Source organism: Varroa destructor, unplaced genomic scaffold, assembly GCF_002443255.2.
Source record: "Varroa destructor unplaced genomic scaffold, Vdes_3.0 BEIS01001370.1, whole genome shotgun sequence".
NCBI lineage: Eukaryota > Metazoa > Arthropoda > Arachnida > Mesostigmata > Varroidae > Varroa > Varroa destructor.
Genome location: NW_019212823.1, coordinates 1 through 23,588, shown reverse-complemented (window position 1 = coordinate 23,588; position 23,588 = coordinate 1). Strand labels below are relative to the sequence as shown.

The 23,588-nt window shown below is 45.4% G+C and overlaps 1 protein-coding gene and 1 long non-coding RNA gene across 13 annotated transcripts; one reads left to right on the top strand and one right to left on the bottom strand.

Moving 5' to 3' along the window:
* Nucleotides 1-251: 251 nt before the first annotated feature.
* Mad (mothers against decapentaplegic homolog 1) lies at nt 252-22,990 on the bottom strand. Of its 12 annotated transcripts, none has more exons than XM_086976532.1 (7): nt 18,748-22,990; nt 18,178-18,613; nt 6,105-6,274; nt 4,332-4,628; nt 3,708-3,858; nt 2,516-3,322; nt 252-2,130 (listed from the first exon to the last, which is right to left on the bottom strand). In XM_086976532.1, the coding sequence occupies exons 2-7, from the start codon at nt 18,304-18,306 to the stop codon at nt 1,987-1,989; spliced, it is 1,698 nt and encodes a 565-aa protein (XP_086832658.1). In that variant the 5' UTR covers nt 18,307-18,613; nt 18,748-22,990; the 3' UTR covers nt 252-1,986. The 12 variants fall into 12 exon arrangements, with proteins under 12 accessions (XP_086832658.1, XP_022672701.1, XP_022672702.1 ...); XM_022816966.2 differs by having other exon boundaries at nt 20,622-22,990; XM_022816967.2 differs by having other exon boundaries at nt 20,670-22,990.
* LOC147754042 (uncharacterized) lies at nt 9,359-10,614 on the top strand. Its single transcript, XR_015318298.1, has 2 exons — nt 9,359-9,461; nt 9,584-10,614. It is a non-coding gene; the product is annotated as an uncharacterized LOC147754042 (long non-coding RNA).
* Nucleotides 22,991-23,588: the final 598 nt, after the last annotated feature.

Below are 23,588 nucleotides of genomic sequence, written 5' to 3'. Positions count from 1 at the left end.
GCTGACCTTTTTTGTTGTTATTATTATTGTGATCACTATTATCACGTCCCTTACGTTGTTCGGTGTCATAGTTTACATACATTATAATCAATGATGAAATCGTGTTTCCTGTTGCCGGTGTTGGTCTTATTTTCGACCTATATCTATTCTTTCCCGGTTTCATAATTATTTATTATTGATCTTGGACCAGATGTATCTCATTGGACATATATATACGCTCATGTATACTCCAGGGGACCACACTTCAGTCATTCTGTTTCTTCTTTGTTCTATACGCCATTTATTTAACTTAATGTCATAATACATAGTTGTATATATTTATATACGGTCACTGGCATCATTATCATCATCATCATCATTATCGTAAACATAATGCTTGCTGTGGCTCTGTTGACGGCTGCTTATGGCCTTTCTCGGCTGAAATCGACTTTGATTTCGCAATGGAAGAGCATTCCGTTATGATCTCTCACTTATTCAATAGTTATAATTGAGTTATTTGTTCACCCTTTCAGAAATACAAACCTTTATTTAGAAGCTGACGAACTTTCCGTCGCCGTCATTTCAGCTAGCGCAAACTCAAGTGTTACTACCACCAGAGAACAGAATTCTTTTACTACTAAATTCAACCTTTCGATTGAAAAATTTAATTCTATAAAAAAACTCTCAATCAGACTTGAAGAAAAGTTGTTCGCTTGTTGGTACAGCGTTAACGTAACAGAGCAGAGGTGTCGAACGTTGAATGATGATATTGATCGTGTGGTCTTCGCACATCATTTTAGATACATCGTCATCAATACGATACTATTATTATAACTAGAAGTATTGTTATCGTTATAGTCATAGCTATTGTTATTTGTAATTGTTGCTGATGTTACTATTCACCACGTCATTATTGTTGTTGTTGTTGTTGTTGTTGTTGTTATCACTAAATATGATTATTACTCTTTCTCTCCTTCTCTGTCGATTTTTTTTCCCGTTCTGCCATGGGCGCGCTCCATTAGTAAGGCATTATTGTTAGTTTTTTCGTTATCTGAAGTCTCTTTAGCACACGATTTATAAAGATATACACCAGTCGCTCCTAGCACAATTTGCCTTCATCCGGCAACTTGGTCCACGGCCGTTGAAGCTTGGGAGAAGCACCACAGCTGACCGGAGCCTTCTATTTTCGGCGCCCATGGCGTCATTCAAGTACGTCTTGTTCACCCAGTTAGTTTATCGAGTCATTTTTTTACGTGGGTATCTAGGTATGTACTGCGGACATCAATTCACTCCGACATACGGGTGGGGAACGTTGCGAGCTGTCAAGCCGAGATATGTGACGCAGTAGTTTGGTGGGGGTTGGACACTTTGCACTATGGCAGCTCTTAATCCTTGTAGTAGTAGTAGTCGTCACTATAATAAATTGCTCGTAGAACGTAAACCTGCTTTTCGTGATCATCTTATTAGACCGGAAATCTATTTAGTCCCTCTCGTGTAGACGTACACTGCAAACAATTCGGCTGATAGGTAAATTTTTTATGGACAGTTCTGCCATCTGCAACGTCAACCGGATTTCGCAGCAAGAAACGCTCTAAAACGACATACCCGCAGCAGCCTCAACCCGTACGCTCGAGTCATCATTTACGTCGTCGTAATCATCGTTTATACAGAGAACATCACTGCCGAGCTAACTGGCGAATAGATTACAGGGACGCTGCACTCGACATGATCAATGCAAACGCCTTCCGCAACAATAGAGATGTGGCATGTTTGGATGCTCAGTATTGAATTCATCAGGATTGGGAATTTTTAAAAGCTGCGAGACAATGCAACCTTATTCCGGCTTCGAGGTCCGTCGAATACGGCTGAATCGTTATGGTTTGCTTATATCGAAGAAGTTATTCGATACTCCATCGTAATGTCTGTCGTACATAGGTAAAGGTGGGCTATGTGGCTGCCAAAACCTAGAGGCCTGTTGAGGTTCTATTGTTCGCTAGCGGAACCCATTTATGATACAGAGGTGATGGCACCACGTGGTGAGCCCATTTGCGTAAGAACGCGGTCAAGCCACTGTAGAGGACCTGAGAGATGAATCTCGATCCAGCATGGTGTCGACGTTACGTCTTGTCGGTGATATTCAGCACCCCAGCCCTACGAATATACCAGCAAATAAATATTAATTTTTTTTACCAGGAGGGAATGATATACAGACATTTGGTGTTTTCCGGAATGTTTATTTATGCTACTACCAAATTTGTTTACCTAATATATTAATCAGAGACATATCCATCACAGGTGTGTACGCAATAATTTTATATCACATACGTATTAAGTATTTCTAAGTAAGCGAAATAACTAATTATTACGCATTGTAGTTTAAGTGTTGTGTGCGAACAAGTCGTACCAGTCAAATCAATGTTGGCATGACTTATTGTCATGCCAATAGTAAGTTGATAATTTTAAAAGCTACAGCTACTTAAATAATAGTTGACATCCTTGCTTGGTTTAACGATACCCGGCATCTGTAAAAGCTCACCTTGACAAATGACATTCGAATAGTGCACATCTTGGTCAGCTCGTATACCGCTTCGAATCCGTGGTTTACGGCCGTTGAGAGCAGCGCTGCAAAGTCTTTGTTGTTGAAAATCTTTAACGAACAATTGGGCGGGATTTTCACCACGGTGGTCGGATTGAAGTCATGCGCTTGATTGCAGTTTCGCGACTGTACGAAAATGGCCGAGTCCGATAGGCATTCGGCATAAACCTCACCGCTAACGTAGTAGAGGTTAACCCCTCGACCGATGTGGCGTCGGGTGTTCTCAATCGTTGAGTTTCGGTTGACATTCGATAGAAGTCCGAGACAAAAGCGATGCGAGTTATTCGATGGATCGGTGAACCCATCTATTACGATGTTATGACTCTGCGCGTGGAACGCCTCACCAACACGCGAGTTCAATTCATAGTACGCGATTGTACACCAGTACTGCGGTTCCTGGTAGTCGACGGCGTGCATTTCCGATTCGGGTGCTATTGCTGGCTGTCCCGCTGATACGATATCCATCTGCTGATGTTGGCCATTGTTGCTATTATGGTCCTGGCCATGACTGCCATTTGTATTATTGTTATTGTTTGGATTATTGGGGTTGTTGTTATTGTTATTGGTATTGTTATGCAACGCGTCATGGCCCGTATCGGATGAAGGCGCTCGCGGTGAATACGCTGGAGGAGGTGTCTCGGCGATTCCCATCGAGTGCGGCGAGGATGGAGGCAGAGACGAGGGAGATCGGGCGCCGGTGCCAGGCGATGGAACCGTCTGGTTATGAAGCGACTGCTGAACGAACCCCTAGAAAAAATACACCGACAAAAATTTTGGGTGGAACGCTTTGTTCAATAAATCGTTAACAAAAGGATAAGTATGGTTGAGGTGATACCAATATGAACGCAAAAACTGCAATTAATGAAACTTGTATGGTGTAGTTGAATTTCAATGGATAAAAGGTCGTGATAAAGGATCATGCTAATAAAAACGATATGCACTATACGCGATAGCAGACCTGACCCAACGATTTCCTGTGCACAGCATTTAGACACCCCTTTAGAAACAACTACCAGCACTAATAGGAATGAATAATATTTACGCTTGGTTGAATATAAGGCTTTTAACGACCTTTTTTTCTATTGTTACTCGAATTCAGTTTAATTTTATCACTGTATTTACTATAGCTTACATGGGGAGTAAATGCAACGTTGTGAGGCATTGCCGGTTCCGGCATGGGTCGGAACGGTGCAGGCGGAGGACCCAGTAGACCTGTGTGGCCTGGTGGATATTCCGAATGTCGTGGAACCAGGACTGGCGGAAGGACTGGAGATTCCACACGTCTGAAAGGAACGTTTCGTGATTGCAATTCAAATTTAATTTCACTAGACAGAACTAAAGTACTTTAGCAACTCGACTTGACTACAGGTATAAGTTTAACGTGCGCAATATCGAACACGGCCTTCTGCTTTCATCGGTCTTGACTGAAACGGCTTGTCTATTAACAGTGGCTATTAACCTTATCGGACATGCTCTATCTAGGCAACTTAACGTAAACGCACTTCCTGTTCGATTACAGTTACTTTGAATCATATTGAATGACATAGTACCAAATGACGATATTAAAGTTATGGTAATATAATAACAATAGTCGTTTAGTGGACCGTATAAAGAAGGGTATAAGCTGATGGTACCGCATTTGGATACGTTAGAAGATGGTGTACGGTACGTAAAAACATTGTTACTGTCAAGCCAAACGTTTTAGGTTTCCTCAACAACCACTATTGACAACTCTTGCTAACATGTATTTACTAACCGGTAGTGATGGGGATTTATGCAGACGTCCTTCTGTTTTGCGCTGAATGGGTACTGGCATATATCCAATGGTTTGAGCTCGTGGTGCGACTGCAAATCGGGCCAACGCCACACTCGGCAGTAGATAACATGTGGAAGGCCTTTCCGATGTGAGACCTGGAGGCGACCATCGAGTGAACGTGGGATCGTGACGCATTTCGACGGCTGACCCGGACATGCTAGCGCTTTTTCCAGGTCCTCGATTGCGCCTTTACGCTTTTTCAACTTTTTCACCAGTGAGTCAACAGCTTTTTCAGCCCTAGTCAATGGAACGGATAATACAGCGATAAAAAAAAAGCACAATTTTTATTTTGCATCCAAGTACTTACGTCTCCGCTAACTACAGTATTCAGAAAAAATGAGAACTAGGAGTTTATAATATGACTTCTATGAATTTCTAGGAATCATTCAGCAGACGTAAGTTTTCTCTTAAAGAAAACTCTAACAAATCTATGCTGGTTTTCACGGTCCGAAGCTGTTACCCTCAAAGACTGCAAACTCTCCCAGAAGTATGTCTTTGGTTGTATTTACTACTGGTAATTAAGAAATTCTCTAAATATCCTATTACTGGGTACAGGTGAAGGCGGAGCTATATAAGCCGCTCCCTATTTTTTAGCAAGCAATTATATTGCTATGAAAATTATAGTTTTTTAGATACACGGGTCAGAAATGTTGCGAAAACTCAAAAGCTTGAATTATACGGGACAGCTAAGCATGTTTTTTAATTTTATCGACCATTTTTGAAGCTGTGAGCCAAGTTGAGGAACTGTATAGGCCGTTACATTTTGGGCATCTATGACACTGGATGCCATCGATGCTAATTTTACTTAGAAATTAAGTAGTTCCTGAGAACAACTCAGCTTAATAGGAATGAGTAGATGCGTATATATGTTAAGGTAACTAAGTGATCATACCTTTTACACTCCTAGACAAGTCGATGTTGCCACTGACATGTCACATGTAATTTCTCTTGAAAGAAACTTTGACGACTTTATTGACTAAACGCGTCACTCGTACTGAGCACGTCGTCAACATTTGCATCACATTACGGGTAATCACGATCATGATCAGAACGTACCATGGATAATTATTTGTGATAGAATCATGCATAACCGTGATAATGATATAGGCTTCGGTGCGGCCAAGTGAGCTTTGGAGTGGAAGCGTTTATAAACGAATTATAATCCTTGACCTATTTAATTGAGCAGTAAATTATTTTAAAATATCTACTACTCTACATATAGTCAGATCTCTTTCTAGGAGGAAACGCATTTTTATTCATAAAATTGCACGTTGTTAAGCTCTATGGGCCAGCGATGTAGATGCTCTCACTTGATATCTTCTTGGAAATTAATGAGTCGTAGTAAGCTCATTTAAACTTCATAGAAATAATAGTATAATAGATAGTAGAAAAGTCTTTCACGAATAGACCGGTACATTTTTCCCCTCTCATGACACCGGTTGTTTTCAACAATAGCGTTGAAGAAACCTTGACCCATATAGCTCTACGCTCCCCTACCTACGCATTTTCAATGTAAGGGCGTAGTCATTAGCAGAGTGCCGGGAACTGGCAACGGTGATATGGTCTGATTTACAAAGGCTTCCTGTATGCGAGATATCGATCGATTATTATGCATACGAAGTTGATAATCGATCTCAAAACTAAAGCATTCGAAAAAGCGGGTGATATGGTTTATATGCAGTACGCAGAGAAATTACGGATAGATAAACTTACCATTTCTCCTCCTCGTCCCCCTGCTTCCATCCGAGCAGCTTCTTGACATGGGGTGAGGTGAAACCAAACAGCGTATTAATGGCAGATGTCACTGAGCCCGCGCCGCCCCCCGAAGACGAGTTCGTGTCGTAGTCCAGCTTATCGAAGAAAGGGGACGGAGACCGTCCGTACTATAATAAAGCACGATGCCGAAGAACCAGTTAGTCAGTTAAATAAAAAAGCTAAGATTTCGTAATTCGAAAGTCGATTACAAGCCTTCGGTATATGGATTTATAGATGTAGATCTGTATATAAATGTATACTCTAAGGAACATTTATTTTTGACGAACACATACTTGTTGTGATAAGCGTAAACGGGCCAATGATAAATACAATGCTGAATCGTCAAATCTGTCTAACACTTAATATGTTACATCTAGTCTGATAAAAATCATGAAGAGCTGCCGCTCTGGTTCCAAACGCGCTATTAATTGCGCACAAACATTTCTTGTATTGAAGTATCCTCCTATTTACGGTTCGAAAAAACCCATCCACACAACAAACGTATGCATAAAGTAATACATAAACAAGTTGAAAATTTACGTTTCACGTAATCTCTTATTGTGCCGTATAGTTACCACATAACTCCGATGAAGAAAACTTTCCGCAAGAGAAAAAAAACCATACCTTAGCTCGAAGTCAGTGGTTTAGAGAACGTTAAGTAGAAAATGTGTGTAAGCCAAAATACATAGTAGCGTTTCTAAGAAGAACGCACATAGCCAATATATTTCGATTACAAGTGAGAAAAACATGAGTCACAGCAGGCTATAATCATTAAGAGTGTAATGTACCCGTTGATTTCTTCGCTATCGGCGCCTTATCAGGCTTCTTCATTCTTCCTCTGCTACGCGATAGGCGACTCCTCATCGCTTAATGTCAATGCATGAAAGGTTTAGTAATAGTTGGCCGATTAGATTGAACCCTATTTTCTGAATTGTATCTCGACCCTGATAATCATTTGGGAAACTCACATCAAATGGGCTAGCAGCTACCTGTGTACTTTCTACACTTACCCGCACAATTTTTCTCGCACAATGCATTTACTAGAATCGTGTATGTCGTACTTAACGTATGAGTCTTCCTAGTAAAAATTTGTTATTTTTGTGGCTTTCGAAAAATTAGTTTTCTGTTTAACTACCCTGTAACAACAGCTATAGTAATCTGAATAAGACTCACACATGTCTCAATCACAAGTAGTTGTTCTGTCTGTCTGAGCAAATTGAGGCGAGCTATAGAAGACGCAATATTATAGTATGGAATAGGAGTGATCAAAACAAGGCTCGCTCGCTTTAGGTTCTAGAAGCAGCTTTAATACATATCTAAAACGTGTTTAGCATGCACGTAAAGCCAACAAACAGGAGAAAAGCATACTTTAAAAATATCCTTGTGTACCACGAAATTCTGTTGCAGTTGCAAAGCTCTTCTGTAGTAATCTGATTATGATGTTTTTTTTTAGGATTCGTTTAACAACCTTCTCAATTCATATTGAAACGCATTTACATACTCAGCCATACATGTACCTTATTTTAGGCATTCTACAAAGATACTTCATTACAATGGAATATATTCCAATGCGATGAGGTACCTTTAAAGCAGCCTTCAGTGGCCATCGTTCGTATACACGCAGCGAGGGGAAAAACAAAGTCCTATCGCGTCATTGCTGACTTAGTCACCGCACAGTCGTGGGCCACATTCATAGGTCCATGCGTGTCGCTTCGTCGTGTTTCTTATTCGTCGCTCTACAAAGCCCGTGTTCTGCCAACAATATAAGCAGTTAGTCATATGACAGCACATATGTCATAATCATCACGAGCTGTCATCTGCTACTTATTTTCTATTGACCCTGCCATTTCTGTCGAAGTTATTGTTATTCTTTTCTATGACATCTCTTTACACCTATTCAGATACGCACGTAAAGGTATATATCTATCCGCTATATAAATAGGCCAGCGGTTCTTCTTCACTTGTTCCTTATTTGTTGCCGCTTATGTGAAAGTTTCCCATGTAAAAGGGCTTAGCTCTTCTTTGGCCACAACGAGAAAATTGAATGAATTTTTCTGAATTGTTTATCGTTGTCATTTTTGCTGGCTGGGTCGACAAAATATCGACGTCGCGAATTTTCCCAACCATATTATCACATAATAATGAGGCCATCGAGAGGACTGAGGAAATAACACTAAAATATACGTGAAAAACTTCAGCCTATGTTATCGTTAGCTAGCTTTAGTAAAGTTTTATTGTTAGATAATTGGATACGTCAAAATTACTTTGGAAATTTAAGCGCAACTAAAAATCGAAAGGATAATCACTTAGGCACCAAAATCCACCATATGAACTTTTTCGAACATCGCGCATTACTGGTCGAGGCTTTCGCAACGATCGCGCACCGGTATAGCCACTAGGCTACTTACTGATCGGTCTGCGCTTCTCTGAACGCAGCTGTCAGACATGCGCGAACCTGGCAACGTTCTGTACATATAGCGTGGGCATTGTACGAGTAGATGGGACCCATCATTGAACTTCTCATGTGAGTTTGTCATTCCTTGCAACCCGACAATTTGTTGCTCGCAGCACCTGCTTCCACGAAGGAACAATATTCTCGGTAGGTGACCTACAGCTAATGTCAAGTAGTTGACAGTAGCCTACCGCCAATTCAACGATTTATATTTTCCATAACGCGTATGCCATTTAAATGGCGACGCTATAGATTCTTTCAGCTGTGGCGACACATCTCGTTATTCTCAGTCGTAGGCTAAAGCTAGCTTAATTTCCTTTTCTCATTCAGAAGAGAGAAACCATCGTCTTAGTCGCTTAATGAAATTCCGAGGCCATTTTCCTTTGCTTTCCGGGTATAGATCGCGTGGTGATCAATCGTCGTAATTATGCGTTTGTGGTTTTATCGCTACGGCCATCCCAATCGCCGTTGCGACTATGTGAACACGAGTCCTTCACGGGTCTCAGGCCCTTATCGCAAGCAGGACACAATCATATGCGCAATACCATATATATCAACTAAAATCATCTAGAATTGATAGTGGTTAGGTTGACTTCGGGAGATTACGCCAAGCGCCAATGCACCAGCAGTTATATCGTGGCAGTTGTAGTAGCTACGGATGTGTCGCTGTCGTCACACGAACTGCTTTTGCTACTGCTGTTATACAGGAAGGTCACAACGGAATGACAAAGACAGACAACATACAGTACATAAACGCCATTCTTGCGGGTCGCGCCTATACGCTGTCGCTTCAATGCGCAAAAGTCGATATGTTGGGCACCGGTGTGTGTTCACGCATGCGTTCCGTAGTAGAAATGTAATAGGTGTGTACGTACAGAAAGTGGATGACACGCATACGTAAAAAGAGAGATAGATACTGATGCTGGAATATATGTATGCCATTTGCCTGCCTTTCTGTCATTCCTATCTTTGCCCCTTTGTCCAGGTGTGTCTGCGGTCTGCATTCATTGAAAGTAGCTATAGCAAGATCGGCGGCAATGCGAGTGAAGAATAAGATGTCTGCGTTCGGTGGTAGACTGGCTGTCTACAACGGAACGGTACCGGTTCGTGCCACCTCGCCAATTGCCGGACGCACAGAGACCGTCGACAGGATAGGCAGTTGCTGGCGGCGATAGAGGCGGTCGCGGCTCACCAAACGCAGGCGAGCAGCGGCGTCGAGCGCTCTTCGCTCAACGAAACAATCAGCGGCTATCACGAGTGACAGTGTGTGATTCTACGAAAAGAATGACTCATTCACGACAGTCGAGGACGGAAGGGAACAAGAGATGGGATCAGGCTATTATAGCAACAGCGAAACAGTACAACATCGGCCTGCGCTGGGGACTATGGACCAAACTCAGTCACTGGACACCATTGTGAACGTAAAACAGCTCACAAATAAGCTAGATCAGCCAATGAAGGTGAGTATCTGAGCAGGAAATGTGTGATAGAAACTGGCAAAGAGAAGGTGAAGTACAGGCCGTGACCAGTCGGACGGTCTCATGCGACGACAAATGATAGGCCAGCTCATCCTATACACCCGGACAGCAATAATGTTTAATGATAATGTTCGTTAATGCCGAGTGGCCTGTCGGATTCAGGCAGAGCCCTACAAACTCGCGTAGAAATAAACATATAGAAATGTAGAGCGGAAACAGTAGAGAAATGAATAGAGCTATTGTAGATTATTGCTCGTACCGCTTCAAATCATCAATTGACTCAGTGAATAATGCCGCAGCTAACTGTAGAGACCGATCATTAAGAGAGAAGCGGACGGTAGAAAAAGAACAAAGTAACACCAATGTGTAATGAAGGAATTAAAAAGAACATCGCTAGCGGTACAGATTATTACAATGTATATATATATATATATAACGTATATTCCGGCAAGATATAAATGTCCCGTATCAAAATATCTAGTCATTAAATAAATGAAAAATACATTAAAAAAATATATATATATATATATATGATGAAGATGTGTGCCGTTATTTAAAATTTTAGTATAATATAATAATTTAATAAAATTGACATACTGCATAAAAGTTATACAGGTTCGTCAGTGTAAGTCTGATATTTCCAATTATGTTGGCTCAGACAGTTAAATTAACCGGTCCACGATTAGGCTGAGATCTACCTCAAATTAGTTTGTCAACGCTTCCTGCCATCCCGTAAAGTAAGCGACTATAAGACGATATAGCAACTACATGTACCGAAATACACCGTATTAACCATCATTAGTTTTCGCGCTGGTATTACCATGTACGAAATGCTATTGAGTTGCTTCAACTAGTATTGTACTACATCCGGTTCCTTCGATTCCTATCGATTTCTCTACAAGGTCTTGCTTTTTCCCGCCAATTTTGCTTCGTTCAGCTCGATATAAATATCTGCCACAAGCCCGTTCTACCCTATCCACTGTAGTCTATTCTACCTCTAATACCAACAATAGACCATCTAGTCTAGCGCTTGATACTTCTACATTACTACAATTCTAGTGCCCCGGTCTAAACCGTTATTCTATCGTTCTAAAACTACGACAATGACTGCCGCAGTCTACTGCGCTTTCAAGATGGTTGGTACTCGTCGCACTCCGTTTAGCCTCTATTTCTAAGGGCGGTAAAAACAGCGCCGATGGTATCGCATCCACAACCCATAATCGTTGTTCGCACTACGAGCAGCGTGACCGTGGCCGCGCCACAGATGCAGCCGTCTCCAACTGCAGCAACAATCCAGTGTTGCCCCTGTGGCCTGCACAGTTCTAGCCGGTCCATTGCGCTCAGTGTTCAGAGACGAGGGCATAGTGGTTGGCGGCTAAGCCAGCGGCCAATCAGACGGTCGCCATCTCACCCAAACAGGCGCAAAGTTATATAAGCCAGCGGTTAAGGATAGGCGTCACACAGCTCTTCGCCGTTCGTTCGGTTCGTGTACGCATGCACGCGTACAGTTGCTGCTGTTAGTCTATCGATTACGTTATAGAAGATGAAAGCATGAACATGATAGTGGTTGGTGGAACGCAAATGGAGGGGGAGGAATAGAGCGGGAGTGTGCGGCCGGCCGACTGGCAGCAGCGTAACGCGGACAGGTGAAATGCCCCATAGCGAACAAATCACAGCTGTGACGCGACGTGCACTGAAGCCAACAAAGCTACCCCATTTGTCTCTACAATAGCCGATAAAATTCTCGCAATTAGAATAATACTAATAATGAGCTGTATTTACAGAAACAGTAGTATTGTGATACGATAACAGCATGCAACAAGATTTGAAAACTGCAGATGCATGCGAGCACGAATTTGGGCCAGATAGTAGATAAAAGAAATATAATCGCTACTTTGTTTTATTAAGTAGGCATACAGATGAGCCTTTGTTAGCTAAGGGAGCTTAAATGTTTTCATTAGGCATAAGCAGCAAATGCCGCTACTTTAAGTCCAACGATACAACTTCTATACGATTTAAGCGTGACATAAGGTTTTTGATGTGGAAAATGAATTAGATAAATTGAAACTAGTAATCCCTTAAAAATTTTACACGGATCAAACCAGAGCCGAAGCAATTTGTAGACAGACAGACAGAAAGGAAGTGGCAAACAAAACTCGCTTCGCTCTTAATGGCAAAGTACTACTACATAGACACTGACTTAATATATACAGAGTGTTTCGGCCACCCCGAAGTGCACGCGTGTCGACGAGCAATTTGTCGAGTCGAATTTCGGAAGCTTCATGTTGCCCACGGTGCAACTGCCGACGATATATCAACAGTGGGGCTACCAAGTCGGCAGCCGTTAGCAGATTGCTTTCATCGCCCTGTGTCAATTTCTAGCTCCGTCGATTATTCTGCATGCCTGTGTTGCTGCCCCACTAGATCACAACAAAAAACTCCAGCTTGTCGTATCAGCTCCGATGCAGATTATCGCCGCCAGAATTAAAACGAAAGCTATTTCCTGAGTGGTTCAACCACTGTCTCTATAAGATGCCATTCTAACTGGTCCAAAATAATCCAGCGTATGATTCTAACCAGCTAAAACAGCGACGGCTGCATTTATATAAACCGAACATTTTCGATGTTCCATTCTTCTTTTTGCCTACCGCTATGCTCCCTCCAAGATCAAGCTCAACTGCCAACTATGGCCACCAGCGTTAATTGACGGCGCTACGACTGTTATTTGAGAACAGAGTCCATTGATGGGCGAATACTACGATTATACGACAGCACGTTACCCGGAACGCTCAGCCTCGTCCAATCTTGTGTTCGACGGCGCGTACGTACGTCTCCTGCTATCGCCGTTGTTAGAAACACCGGAAACGCGCTTCTTTTGTTATTGCTGTTATCTTTGGTTCAGCATCATATTGCCGATTGCAACGCCGACACCGATGTCGGCCGGCCGAATAATTAAACGCGCAACGCTGTTGTTTACAAGCTTGAACGTTCTCCAGACTTCCGCCTTTCCAATCCTACCGATCCAGGCTCTTCTCCGATGCCCTGCCAAGTGGCGTCCTTAGGTATTTGGCGCCTTTCCGAACCATTTTCTTCTCATTGCTCTCTCTCTCTCTCTCTCTCTCGCTTTCGATGTCAGTTCCACCTCCCGTTTCATATATGTATATACACACGTATATATATGGCAGCAGAGCATCGGCCGTGACGTGGACGCATTGTTACTGTATTGCACTGCACGTACATTAGTAGACACGCACGTTAACCAGCAAGTGATTCTCGGTCGACGCCACATGAACTATTTTTAGCGTACGCTTCGCGCGCGTTTGATCGTTTCCAGCGAAGGCATCCGCAGTAGAGCGGCTGCCGCTTCCGTCAGTCAGCGCGTGGACAATCATCGAGCACAACAAAGCAAAAAGCCTTCTTTTCGGTCAGGAAACAAGCTGTCAAATGTTACCGTTGCCGAGCATAGAAAAAATGCTATTGAAAATTGGTCAGATCGACACACCAGCTAACGGTGTGAAACGCATCGAAATAGATATACTTCTACATATACACACCAATCTAAAGCACACAAAATCCCAGTCGTTACTCGATTCGAGAGGTAGTATGTTTCGCAAACTGTTGCGGAGTAGGCCATTAGCAATCGGCCCATACTCTGTCTTCCAGCAGCAGCACTAGTGACCTCTGCAAAACCGCCCCTTGTTTTACTAGCCACTGTTCCCCCAGAGCCGTTCTGCTATTTCGAGGACTATACTGCTGTTGACGTTGTTCCTGCAGCTGCTATTGGATTGTCGCTTTTACCAGCCTTCGCTGCTACGCTGAATGTCGTAGCGACGTAGCTTTTATAGCAGTGCGCTGCTAGAGGAAGTGGCTGGCCAGCCAGCACCGGCCTCGCCGAGTATGACGCACAGCGACAGTGATACGCCGTGTGGCTGCAGCTACAACGCTGACGGCTATTGCGGCAGCAGCCACAACAGCAGGAACGACAACAACGTAATGCCGGTCTGACGTAATGAAGGAGCCCGCGCGCGCATTGTGAAACAGCGGCGACCCACGAATGATAACTAGTGGTTGCGATAAAGATGGCGGCGGTAGTTGTGACAAGCTGCAGCTGCTCGTCTAGACTGACGCGCAGCGAGTCCCAAATCAGCTCAAAACGAATGAGCTCAGTCCACTTTTTGGTCATGCAGAGTCATATAGGTGGACACGAAAACACTACAAACGAACGTACTTATTGTGCGTTCGTCACTTACTACTACCACGTTCATAGCTATTTATGCCCACTTCTTTTAATTACTGGCACACACTTAAACCCATATGCCCGTAGAATAATGGTATACGCTCTCACAGAATTACACTACTGTCCTAGCGCTCCGGAGTCTTGCTAGCTGGCTTATTGTTAACGCTTTGCGCTGTAACAACGACCCCGTACTTAGGATAGACGTGTAGCACCCACCTCGTAGCTTCATTTCGCTAACGAGGTCAGCCTCAGCACTACACCCAACGGCAACGACAACGACAACAACGACATCCAACGTTACAATAACAACGTTGCTAAGGGCTCAGTACTTCGTCAGTTGATCGGATGATCGGCTGCTCGTTCTTACACACAGCCGCTCCTGCCCCCTGCGTCTCCTGTGCCCTCCTGTTTCCCTAGAGCTCATCATCATCAGCAGTTGTCGCTATCCGAAGCGTTTAACCTTGCTTTTCCGCTCTGCCCTGTTCTTCTAACTGGTTAGTGCAGCCGGAAACACATTGGAATGCCTGTCAAGATAGGGGATGACTCGAAGACTTGTCGTAGAAAGATTATTTGGATAAATGTGACCATTAACATACCATCAACCTTTTAAATGACCTCCACCGGGTGCCCAAAACGTGAAGCATAATGACAGACGCTGCGCTTCGCCGCAGGCCAATAGTGATAAGCAATGCAGTGGTGTAGCATAAATTGCTACTTTTCGTCCATCGGTTTAATCCGAACTTTTCCAATGACCACGCGACAGAAAGCTTTTAATTGGCACATTCATGGCTTATTTTGGTCGATAGTTTGAGCAGTAGATAGATGAAGAGTGCACAAGACACACATGTCTTGGACAGTAACCCGTCTCAATTATCCACTTTAGCCCAAGCAGATAACAAGACACGCATTTATATGACGTGTTGTCTGCGTCGACAAAGAAGACTATCACGATGACGTCGGAGTGCAACCTCTTCTTATGGCCTGTACAGATTCGCTTACCTGCTTATATTGTAGATGATTGCGACGACATCAGTGATGATGATTACTATTATTCCTACTGAGTGGTGCTATTCGACACATAGAGAAGGACAATATCCCGAGGGTCCTTTCGTAATCGAACGCTCAGTTGCCGCAGCTGCCGTCACTTTTTAGCTCTTTTTTAGCGTCTTCGTATCCGTCACTCCTTCTGCCTCTTTCGCTATATTGAGGAAGAGCGATGACTGCGAGCCGAGAGGATTAAACCGAATGGCTAACGAACGCGCGTTTCGTGGATAATGCCGCATTGGCAACTTGCAACGTCCTAAATAAATAGATAAATGTTTCGAGTTTTACGCACTGTCGTTAACCATTGCCTTAGACTGACAATATACTGCCGCTGTTATTATTATTACTATAGTTTCGATCTGGCAATCAGCTAGGGTAGCGGCGACATCAGCGGCTGAAGCAGAAGATGTTGGCACCACGCCGCGCCGTATCGCTGTTGCTGCCTACCGGCTTTTCTGATTCGGCCCGCCTCGTTTTCTGCTGGCAGCTTGCGCCTGTTGTTGTTGTTGGGATTATTCCTGGTTGTCATTATCAGCGGCGTCAAGCATCATCATAATCGTACGCTGTTCGATGGCCCAGGCGGGCGCCTGCGGTCTGTCCCTCTGTCTAGCAGTCGCTGTACATTGCCGACTTCTTTACTGGCGACTTACGTTGGATGCACGATACCTGTATACACCGTGTGTCTGTCTGCGTCTGTGTGTGCAGTGCTCCGACCACGTATGCATACGTGCGCCTGTGAATCTATGCCACGATATTGAAGACGCGCACTGACTTCCTAGTTAACATCAAGCTTTGCTGATGTTTCTGTTGTTCGTGCAGCAGCAGCAGCAGCAGCTGTCTTTGCCGTTGTTAATGATAAACGATGTTAATGGAACGGCTGGCTGAACTGACACCGACCGATTAAATGAATTCGCCATCGTTTCTATGATACAGCATGTTCCGCAGATCACAGTTCGCTCTAGCAGAAATACGGCTAGTAGCCGAAATAACAGCTAGCAGTTACAACGACGATTATAACTCGAATATGCACATACATACATACATACATACATACAACAACTATTACGTACGCCGTCAGCGAGGCCGCCATTACCGTTCATCAGAGGTCGCTGCAGCCATTGCAAACGGCAACAAACAGCAAGAGATGATTACGGCGGTACTGATCCCACCGCAGCCGTCGCCACTGCTGCTGTTATTGCTGCTAATGTTTCGTAGTCGGTTGCCATTCTTCCCGTCGCCGTGCGGTGCCTTGTTGCATCCGGCATTAACGACAACAACAGCAACATTTGTAAAAACAAAAGAACAAACAGAAACAAAGCCCATTCTCCGCGCGGCGACGGCGCTCGTATCGCCTATGGCCCGGCGTCGTGGTCTTTGTGTTATTGCTCCCAACAGCGGCGGCTATGACAACTCTGGCGCGGAGGCCGTCGCAACGGCGACTGTTGGAAATCTAACAATCGAAAGCCACCTTGCTAGCACCACCATGACGACGATGACAACGAAGACTGCCACAATCGAATTGGCTCAGGCTTGTCGTTCCGATGGCTCCGCCGTCACTCGTGGCTTATGGTAACCCTGTCATCATTGTAGGCTCAACTACTCGTGTCGCTGACTTGACGTCGCTGCCTGCGGAGCAAAGACAGCAGCCGCGACGGAGGCCCAAATCACGACGGCTACGAAGACGACGACGATGATTATTATGATGATGCTGATGATTTCATTGCTGCTGCTGCTGCTGATAATCGGATACTTTCTAGCCGGTTGTTGTTATCGTCGTTTCTGCTGCCGCTGTTCAGCCATGCCGCAATGTGCATACACTGTCAAGGCAGCGATCCGACTCTCGTGTCGGCTCCTCGCTACGAGTAACAACAGAAACAACAACGAATCTGCCAACTATCAGCGCAACGGTCATATCGCAGTAAGCATGGCCCCTCCTGCTTCTCTTCAACACCACCATGATCATCATCAACGTGACCCTGATGATTGTCGCGCTGCTCGTGCTAATAACGTTACTGGAAGGACAGGCGGTGGGCAGCGCACTGACGCACGCTCGCAGCGACGTAAGTATGGACAGATATTATTATATACACTCAACGAGACAAAGATCGAGAAACCAGAGTGTATGAAAATATTGATGAGTTTTGATTCTGTGTGTATCCTTGGTGATTCGTGATCTGGTCCATTTATTTTGCCGTCGTAGGCCAAGTCACCGCCCGTCACCAGACCTAGTCAATGTCTCTTTCTGTTAGAACATAGGACTGCTATAATGCTTCTATCTCTAGTTACGTTCGACACAGGTGCTCGAAACGGAAATATCCACATACAGAAATATAATCACTTGCATATTTTCCTATGCAAATATCCATACTTACATTATATGTGTGTGTGCGCGCGCGCATGTGCGTTTGAGCAGAGGACGATATATATATATATATATATATATGCAAACACTGCAATAAGATTAGTGACACATAGTTTGGGCAAACTAATAACTATTCGAGCTGAACGCCAGCAGGGCAGCCGCTCACTCGGCTCTCCTGATGGCAACAATTATGGTTATTTCAGCCAAGACCAAACTGCTTACATTTTCGTTCGGCCACCTTCGGAAGTCCCACTCTCTCAGAGTCTTCTCAAGAAATTCACACGCCGTCTGCTAGACGGCAAATCCCAATATAGTGAATATGTAGAGAACAGTATCATATGATTATAGCATATCATGGGTGCTATCATGTGCTACATACAATAACAGGATTATTTATTTCGCATAGATTAGCAACAGAAACAAAGCGATTGAGACGATTAGCCTGGGTAGCCTCTTGCCTCGGTTCGCTGTTTGGATGACAGTTGATGATGACTGTTTGTTGGGGATGGCGATATCCTTTCGCATACCTGCGAGTCCAGTTGAGTGGACCCGTTGACAGGAGCCTGCTCCTTATCTTCACTCCACATCCTCACTTCGGAGCCAGAAGTGATCCCAGTGGACCACTCTGGACCGTCGTTATCCACGGTGTTTTCTGTTTCTGTGCCGCCGCTGCTACTTCTTCTGCTTCTAGCTTCTTCGTCTTCTCCTGAAGCTCCTGGCTGATGATCGGAATCTATCCTTCTATCTTAGAGCATTGACTCAGCTTCAAGCCGCTACTGCTACACTGTGATGCGTACGTGTTGTCGCGCGCGCAACACCAACAATATCTGTCCTGTCCCGCTTAGATAGAAGCAAGTTGCTTTAGACTGCGTACCGGTTACAGCAGCGTAGATTCTACAAGGGAAGATAGCAAGGAAAGGCTTTCGTTGATTTAAACACGCCAACACCTCGGCTACGGAACTGGGGATGGGTGGACACACACGATCGAATATAATAAGACTAATCAAATGATGAATGGATGAACACACACGAAGCACAAACGACACTACTCCACTCTACGCCGATCGCCTGTGCCAGACCGAGCTCGGCTGTGGCTTTCTCTTGGACCTCTGAGCAGCTCCTCACCACTCTCACAATAACATAAACAGCAAACCACACACTACACCCCAGCACCACGCACGACGTTGTTTTGTTGTGTCGGTCGGATAATTCTTCGGAGCAGCGGCAATAACAGCGGCAGCACCAGCAGCAACGGGTAAAGCACAGTAATATAACAATCGATTCTAACAGAAGGCGAACAGTTATCTCCTCGGCGGCTGAAGCGAGAGCGATCTTAGCAGCAAACACGAACGTTGTGAAATCTACCAAGAATGGTTCTCAGGCATATGAAATGCAGCTGCGGTCAACGGCACGCGCAAATTAGCAATGAATGTGGCAGTCATTCGTTTCAAAGACAACTCGTTCTGACTGATACTGCTTTCGGCTAGTAAGCGAACTTGTGGTAGTACAACAGCTGTAGTGGAAATAGTATTTCAGTTAGGAGGTTTTGCCTGCGCGCTCGAGGAGGTACAGAGCTGAATAGGGGTCGGGGGTTACGGGGGCCAGTGGAGGAATTGCACACTACACTGTTACACTATAGTATTGTATAGCAACATTAGTGGTTGTCGTCATGTCTGTACGTGCAACAAGAACCCGCCGTGCTGTTGCTGCTGCTACTGCTGCAACTGTTATCCTACGCACTTCTGCTACGGCTATCTGCAGCCAGCGAACAGGGTGGAGGTGGTGATTGCGATGCTGTCTCTCTCGCGCAGGGCGCCAGGGAGGGGAATAAGAAACCGAAACCAGTTGGGTCACTCCTCGCTCTCACAGCCGCCTGCTCACTCGTTGGACGTTCACGAAGACGACAGCGGCGGCGGCGGCGGCGGCGGCGGCAACCGCGGAGATGACGGTGACGCGGTTGTTGTTATTATCGTTGTTGTTGTTTTTGTTGCTGTCACCATCACCGTCATCAGTGTCAAAGGCTGCTGTTGCGGCGCTAGCAATGGCATCAGTATTATCCAGAACCTGCAGCCTCTGGCTGATGGTGGCTGTTTTCCACAGTCACTTGCGGTCCTCGCGCCCCACCCTCGCTGGCCTGCTACTCTTTCCCACTATTGGCCTAAGGCCGTGGGCCCTTAGACAGGCTCCCGTTCACCTGCTCAAACGCCTGCCCGCGCTTGCTTGCGAACCACTCCAACTCGAACCTAAACTCTATCGCCCTACCCTCTCCCAAGTCGCTCTATCGAGCCACCGCCTTTGAAGTTCGCGCTCCATTGGAACTCCCTAGAAGCTCAAAGCCCCATCCATAGGAACCCCCAGAACGTTTAGGTATCTCTGCTTTTGTCGCTGCTGTCAGCCCACGGACGGGCTGAACGAACGACCAAGCGACCAAACAACCTACAGCCCCACAGGACTCTCTCTCCATCCTTTCTTTTCCCTTTGCTGTTGCTCGCCATTGCTGCGGCGCTCGTTCCTTATCCTAGGGTTGCTGGTCCCCTTGGTCTGGCTGGCTGGATGACTGGCCAGTGTTCGTGCAGGCCAGAGCATTTCTCGTTCGGCGTCTGTCTCACGACGTAGCGATCGCGAATGCGCAGCTGGATATATGGATATCAAGCGAGGACACACATACACGCACATACAGGCGACAGAAGCAAGGAAAGGGGACGAGTGCGTGTTCAAATACCCGGTATATACCAGTGATAGCAGTAGCTATGGTAGTAGCAGTTACGAAGCAAGAATAGATAGGCTAGTTGGAGGATCTAGTGAGATTCGCGCAATAACGACAGCAACGTAAAAAAACACCGGTACAGCCTGCTGAACAAGATGAGTGATGAGGAACACGAGCCCATAGTAGAATCCTTACCGTGGCCATAACTGACTTCAGCTTGATCGTCGGAGACGATCGACTCACCCTTCGGTGAAACCCGCGAAGTTTCGAGTGATGATGCTGATCCTGCTACTGGTGGTGATTATGATGATGACGACGAGCGAAGAAAAAAGCATTTGTTCTTGTTGACGTTGTTACGTCGAGATATCGTTTTGTATTTTTCCAGAATCGAACAATCAGGAAAACTCACTAGTGACACTGGCTTCTAAATTCTACTTCTAAATGTGTTATTCGCTGATTATATTGCTGTCTTCTACGCCAGGTGTATCTCTCGTAAAGAGTTATCCGAAACAAAAAGGAAGGCAAACGCGACAATGCGCAGATTACACGAATATTTCACTAAATGACAATAACAACGATGACAAAAGCGCCAAGTAGGACATCCACATTATTTAGCTTAACCTGCCTGTTTGCGAGTGCGGCCCACAATATACGACGTTCTATTAAACTTCATTCACATGCGCTTCGCTATCTCTAAAAACAGCAACAAAAACAATGACAACAACAAGCACAAGCACAACAACAATTACGACGGCGGCATGAACAGTAACGAGACGAAGACAACCAGAATTTTATCGACTTTAAACTGAGCGTAGCATTTTCATTAGGCTGTAAGCACTCAGCGGTTCTATTAATCGCCGCCGTTTGGTTACTCAACACTTGTCCGCGTCTCGCTGCGCCTTGGACACGGTCTCAGCGACTCGGCAGCAACGTCAGGTAACAGTGGCTGCTAATCGCCACCACGACTTGGCACTCCAGAAGCATCGAACAGAGAAGTAGATAAACATGCAGACGGCAGGTTGGTTGTTTGCGTCGCCAAGCAAGAGCGGAAAGCATTCACGAACGCTCGTCGTTGTTTGTCACTAATGTTGTTGCAGTTGGTCTCACCCACTTGTGCCAATCATCGATCATCATTCGAACTTAACATTCGATACGTGCAATGCACGCAAGTTGCAGACAGTTAATTGTACACAAAGTAGACACTGGCTGTAGACGGACAACGAGCGACGATGCAGTAGCGACAGCCATTGAATCAACGCTAATATCATACAATTTATTACCCCTACGGCCTCTACTGTTGAACTACATCACAATCGAACGATTATTATCCAGACGCGAACATAAAAGTTCTAATCAACAAATAGCCGTATCAAAACATTGCTTCCCGCACCGTCGACTGGTCGTTTCCAGCTATTTTCGTTCTTCCGTCTGCGCATGGTTCATTTTTACTTCTTCACGAAATAGCCATCGTTCGTTACAGTTTATCGTCTTAGTACGTTCGCTATCTTCACGAGTTTGGCGTGTCTTGCGCAAACTTGTTGTGACCATTAGATTGTTCTATTGCACTGCACATTTTCATGTAATGGTGCTTGGCGCGTCGACCCCACAGCCGTCGCGGAGGCCTCGATGGCACCGGCAATCTCTAAGTTCGTCTCTTCCACACTACAACTTTTGTCCTATTGATTTCGTCAGTTGATTCGCTTTCAGTTGTATGATAACGTGGGAGTGTTTTTCTTTGTTCACTCGCGTGCGTCGTTCCTTTTTTTTCTTTCTTTTCTGTACGTTGACTGATGTCGCTGCTGCCGTGACGCTGCTGCTGCTACTGCTGCTGCCACTGCTGCGGGTGTCGCTGTTCCCGCGGCGACAATGACTGGCACCACTTGTACTAGCGCGGGCAGTAAAGCTGCTGTTACTGCGAAGTACTGTTTCTGGAACTGTAGTCTCCCTGCCTTTGCCCGCTCAGTGTTGGCCTGTTACCATTAGCTAAGGCTTGAGCCAGCGGTGGTGGTGGCAACCGCTGCCAATGGCTGGTGGCAAGAGTGGCTGTTACGACCACTTCCACTTCCACAGCAACGACGACTGCGACGGACGCTGCTGCTGCTGCTACGAGTTCTATAATACAAAAAGTATATTAGTGCGCTGCGACTACATTTCCGTGTGACTGCTACTACCTCCATTAGGTTGGTTTGCAGCCTATTAGCTAGCTAGTCAGCTAGTCGATTCACTTACTATTATTATTATTATTATAACAGGAGAAGCGCCATTTTGGAATCACGCCGTTCTGGCGGCGGCGGCGGCGGCGGCGGCGGCAGCAGCAGCAGCAACAACAGCAGTAGCGATGGCTCATTCTCATTCGTCGGTGGCGGGAGCGGCGGGGGCTGGCGCTCAGCTGGTCACTGTCGTTTTCGTCGTTGTCGGCTTTCCGTTCGCCTCCAGTCCCCTTACGTCTCCTCCTGTCTATGTTACCTTCTACCTTTGCCTATTCTGTCCTGTGCTGGCTTAAGGCTACGGTCCGACGTTGGTCAATACATCTGCTCATCTGCCCTGACTACCCAGCTGGCCGACTAGCTAACGCTCATCGTTTAGCGCTAAGCTACGTTTAGCTACTTAGCTAGTCACGGCGTGCGCCGTGTCGTCAGCGCGCAGATGCGAGGGCCGTTTCGTCAGCCGCACCGTCATGGCGCTGACCCTTTCCTACCTTTCCCATAGCGGCACCAGCACCGCCACGAACAAGCGGTACGACCAGCAACAACAACAGCAGACATAATCTCTACGATGATGATGGTCTGTTGTGTTGTCGTGGCGATGCGATAATGTTGACACGGCAGAATGAAGGCAAACAGCCGGTTAAGGAGTTCAACTTATTGGCGCTTACCACCGGGCAGTGGACACAAAAAAAACGCCCAAATTATTTTCTCCAGCGGCGCCAGCAGCAGTACTATAGCAGCAGTCGCCACCACCGTTTGCTTGCCCATTCCCCAACCCCGGCCAATTCCACTCGCTTCCATATCTTCCCCAGCATGGGGAAAACCAGCGCAAAAGGTGCGCCCGTACTGAAATCTGCGCTGTTTCAATCTATTTCGAAAAACTAATAGACTTATTGTCGCGGTGGTATCAATAACCAAAAGAATGTGAATAGGTATGCTTCTCTAAAATATACCT